Raw genomic sequence first — 4,023 nt, 5'->3', positions numbered from 1 at the left:
TAATTGTATCAAAAAATATATAAAAAAATTAAATAAATATTTTACAAATTTTATAGGTATAATTAAGTAGTTTACCTTTTTTATTTTGATGTAAGGAGTGTATGGCGACATTACAATGACACCGGCCTCAATAATATAGGAAATTATTGACTAAAATTTCTCATAAATAAACACCAGATAACCTTCGATGACTTTAAGACCTTCTCAATGATGTACTTGGGAACGAATGGATTGTGAATTTCAGCCCGGCGCCTTTTTGTAACTTCTTGTTCCATCACTGGGCAATTATTTAATCTCGTACGTACTAGAGCTAATAGTTCCAAATCACGGCCATATAGATATCAAGGATAGGTTAATTATAGATTGATTTTTAATATTTACCACGCTGCGTGCTCAATTAGCAAATATTAGCTCGTTTGAAAAATCAAAGATCAATGTACGTGAGATGAACAATAAGAATAATATATTGTTATTGGTTGGTTCTAGTCTTTAGGAGATCGATATTGTTCGTTAAAAAAAAGGAATGGAAACATTATATCTCATAAATAACTATATTAAATAATAATTGCTAAACGGAACCGAAGATTCAATGCCAACACCACACCACAGATCACCCCTCCTTCCTTATACTTAGGCTTAACCAAAATCAGTCTTAACACAATCTACTAATCTACTGTGCAGTTTATACTAATTATAAAAAAAAATAAACATTTATTAATTTATCGGACAAATTATGACGTCACGATAAAATTTATTTATTTGTAATTTATAATTTGATTCGTTTATTTTATTTTAAAAATCTATAGGCTTCGCCACAATTTTATAATTTCTTTAATCAAATTTATTATATGTGATGAAGAACGTTTGAAAGTTCGTTCAGTATGTAAATTATAGATATCTGATTGGTTTTAATTTTCATTATGGAAATATTTCTATTGATACTAAGTGGAATGGCACTAAAATGTTTTGATTCCAATAAATTTTGGTGAGTTGTTTGAAAGTATTGTATTTTAGCATTTAAACTTTGAATTCCTTTAGTTTAAAAGACAAGAGTAAAATATAAAATCATTCAATATAAATGCAAATAATACAATTAAAAAAAACTTTCTGCAGAAGGTATAAGTTTGATATGTTCAATAATAAAAAAACATTCAACGCCTATTCAAAAAATATGAATGAATAATTAATCTTCTGATGACTATTATTTCTTGTTTCTACGGCATATCAAATGATTGATATATTAAATATTAAAATAATTTCTGTCATTGTTGTTTTTTATTGTATGTTTCCTTTTGGGTAATCAATAATTGATTTGTTTTCAAGGAACGCATTTTTAGCTTTGCCAGTAGGTGAGTTTTTATTTGTAATTTATAAAAAATTTCCTTTTTTACGGCCAATGAAATATAGACAACATCGGAATGAATATCCAGGAATGCGATTCCAAAGAGAGGCAGGATAAGAAGGGATCGTAGCGAATGGGATTAAAACAATAAAGAGAGCGTAGAGAGTCGATAAATAACAATCAGCGTGTTGGTGGTAATAAGTTTGCCTTGTCCCTAATGAGGATTAATGAGGCTCTCTCAGGCGACAGTAATTATCTTCCTTTCTCCTAACCTCGCCACAGTTTGGAAGGGGGTATTTTTTTGAGTCCGTCTGTCCGGCCAATTAGTTCGGCGGTAATGTTCCCGTCTTCGTTTCGGCTTTGTTTCTGTATTTTTTCCCTCTGAAACCTTTCCCTGTTTGCCTGCTTCAAAGCGTCTCCGGTTGCCGTTTGAACGGAGCCAATGACGGGTTAGTTAACGGTTCAAAGGTAATTGCCTCTAATCAGTGTTACCACGCGTGCAGTTGAAAAATTCTTCCGTCGATACAACACTAACCTAGAACCTTATCATGGGTATCGATTTAATGATTCATGGGTTTATCGAAAAGGGGATTTATTTCGTTGTTTATTTGGATTTAAAACCATTAAGTTCTAAGCAAGGTAGAAAGCACGACTTTATCTTATGTCTCAATAAATTAATTAATTTACTCATAGTAATAGACAGCTGTTAACGTAGATTATTTTAATTGAAAATAAAGATTTCATAAACACGTAGCCGAAAAATAAAACTATTTCCTTTGTTAAAATATAATATCTAGGTGTAACTGAAATTTTCATACGGTCATAACTAAAATTCTAATGTGGTAAACGTACTGAGTAACTGAGGGATAGACCTTAATATAAATGAGAGCATTACGAATTTCGCTAGTCTGTCTGTCGTTTAACATAAAAAGTATGTACAGCGATGATGGTATCAGGTTCCTGAGTCGTTAAGTCTTTGTTTATTAAGTACCCCTTATTATACTAATTTAAAAAAAATTAAATTTTGGAACAATTTTTTAATATACACGTTTGAGACTAAACCTCAGGAGTTACAGTGTTACAACGCTCCAGATAAATTTTACTTTAACTGAACAAATAAGCTTATAGAAAACCAAATGCACTAAGCTCACACAAATATAGAAGATATTGAACAATTGACACACTTTTCGATTATATTGAGTTGTGAAAATCCTATAATTTATCTTTCGTTACATTAGTAATTATGACAAGTATTGGAAATTACGGTATTTATAAAAATACAAATGTTAGAATTCTTTAATTTTAATATTTACTAATAACTCTGAAAGGTTGGAATTCGTTAATTTTAATATTTACTAATAACTGTGAAAGGTTGGAATTCGTTAATTTTAATGTGTACTAATACCTTTGAAAAAACTTTGTTAAACTTTTTTTGCTCACTCATTAGTTTTTAACATTTAAAATATACAGTTTCAATAAGAAATCAGGGCAGTAATTTTTATGAAACTGTCCAAAAGAATTCTCATTAAAATCAGTTGAATTATAATTTTCGAATAAAACAAAAACGATTTGTCACAAAATGTTTCAATCCAAAGGGAGAGCTATGTTGTGTTTATCTGCTTTCTTAGTAAGGGCGTTACTGAATTCAGAGGCTCGGTTTCAGATATTCCCTTGACTATCTAGTATGTTGTGCCTTGCAGGAAACACCTGGCTGTGGATGTTAGAAGATAACAAGGCTCGCTTATCTGTTACCTAATCTATCATAGTTTCGTTGTGTACAGGGCTCGGTATAAGCCATCCATCTTAGTGGCACATACCTTCTGCTGCAAGGAAGGCCCGCCATCTGGTCCTGCTAGACACGAAAACTGAGGCAGGTGACATTACTATTCACCGTGATTAAGTGCTCACCGGCAGCCCTAACTGGAGTGTGGATGCATCAATCGATAGTGCGATGCATAAGGCACTGTCAGAAGAGAATGTCGGTTCAAGTTAAGGGTAGCAACTTGTTAGGTATGGATCAGATTAGAAGGAATATTTTGGGTATGTAGTGTTTACGGAAACATATGAAAATAAGATTTATTGTTTTATTTAATATGATATGTCCGTCTCACTCTTATAAAAACGATAAATTAACCAAAGAAGTTCAAAATTTAACCAATGGAATATCAAAATGCTCTTATACTCCTTTTTTTTTCGTTTCATGTTTTTCACATTAATATTTATTCAATATAGTAGTAGTATTAACTTTTGATATATAGAACTAGAAAATGCAATGTATAACATCAGAACAGATTTGAGAACTCAACATAAGTTTACATTAAAAGGACCCAATGTTTCGTGGCTTTGACAAACTCTCAACATTGCTCCAGAAAAATTCACGTAATATGGTGGATGTTCTAAATGAAAGAGTAATACACTATTGGGCACTGTCTGCTTCAATTTAGCCAAAAAAAAAACTATAATAAACTGTTTAAAAGCCATTAATTGAAGCAATTGACTGTATTAGTGTACTAAACGAAGTTTTCTGTTCTTAAGAAATGAATTATATTTATATACAATATATAAATATGGTCGAATGATAACTTTATTGTTTCGGCATAAACTATTAAGTTGTTATTATTGTTAAGTATAGTAGATAGCATCCTATTAGAGCGCTGAATTTGGGTTCTAAATAAATTGGG

At 31.1% G+C, this 4,023-nt stretch overlaps 1 protein-coding gene across 7 annotated transcripts in view; it reads right to left on the bottom strand.

Annotated features, from left to right (window-relative positions):
- Positions 1–4,023, bottom strand: part of LOC106692561 (POU domain, class 6, transcription factor 2) — a 244,466-nt gene that overhangs the window by 58,811 nt on the left and 181,632 nt on the right. Inside the window, exon 1 of one of the 7 annotated variants that reach the window (XM_067048579.1) lies at positions 76–126. The exons of the other annotated variants lie outside the window; for them this stretch is intronic. Within the exon in view, the coding sequence (XP_066904680.1) occupies positions 76–111 (36 nt within the window). The 5' untranslated portion in view covers positions 112–126. Of the gene's footprint in view, positions 1–75; positions 127–4,023 lie in introns of those variants that run through there. 7 annotated transcript variants of the gene reach the window in all.

The sequence above is a fragment of the Halyomorpha halys genome, unplaced genomic scaffold, assembly GCF_000696795.3.
Source record: "Halyomorpha halys isolate HHAL.00 unplaced genomic scaffold, Hhal_1.1 Scaffold61.1, whole genome shotgun sequence".
NCBI classification, from domain to species: domain Eukaryota; kingdom Metazoa; phylum Arthropoda; class Insecta; order Hemiptera; family Pentatomidae; genus Halyomorpha; species Halyomorpha halys.
This window is presented reverse-complemented; position numbering and strand designations above follow the sequence as displayed.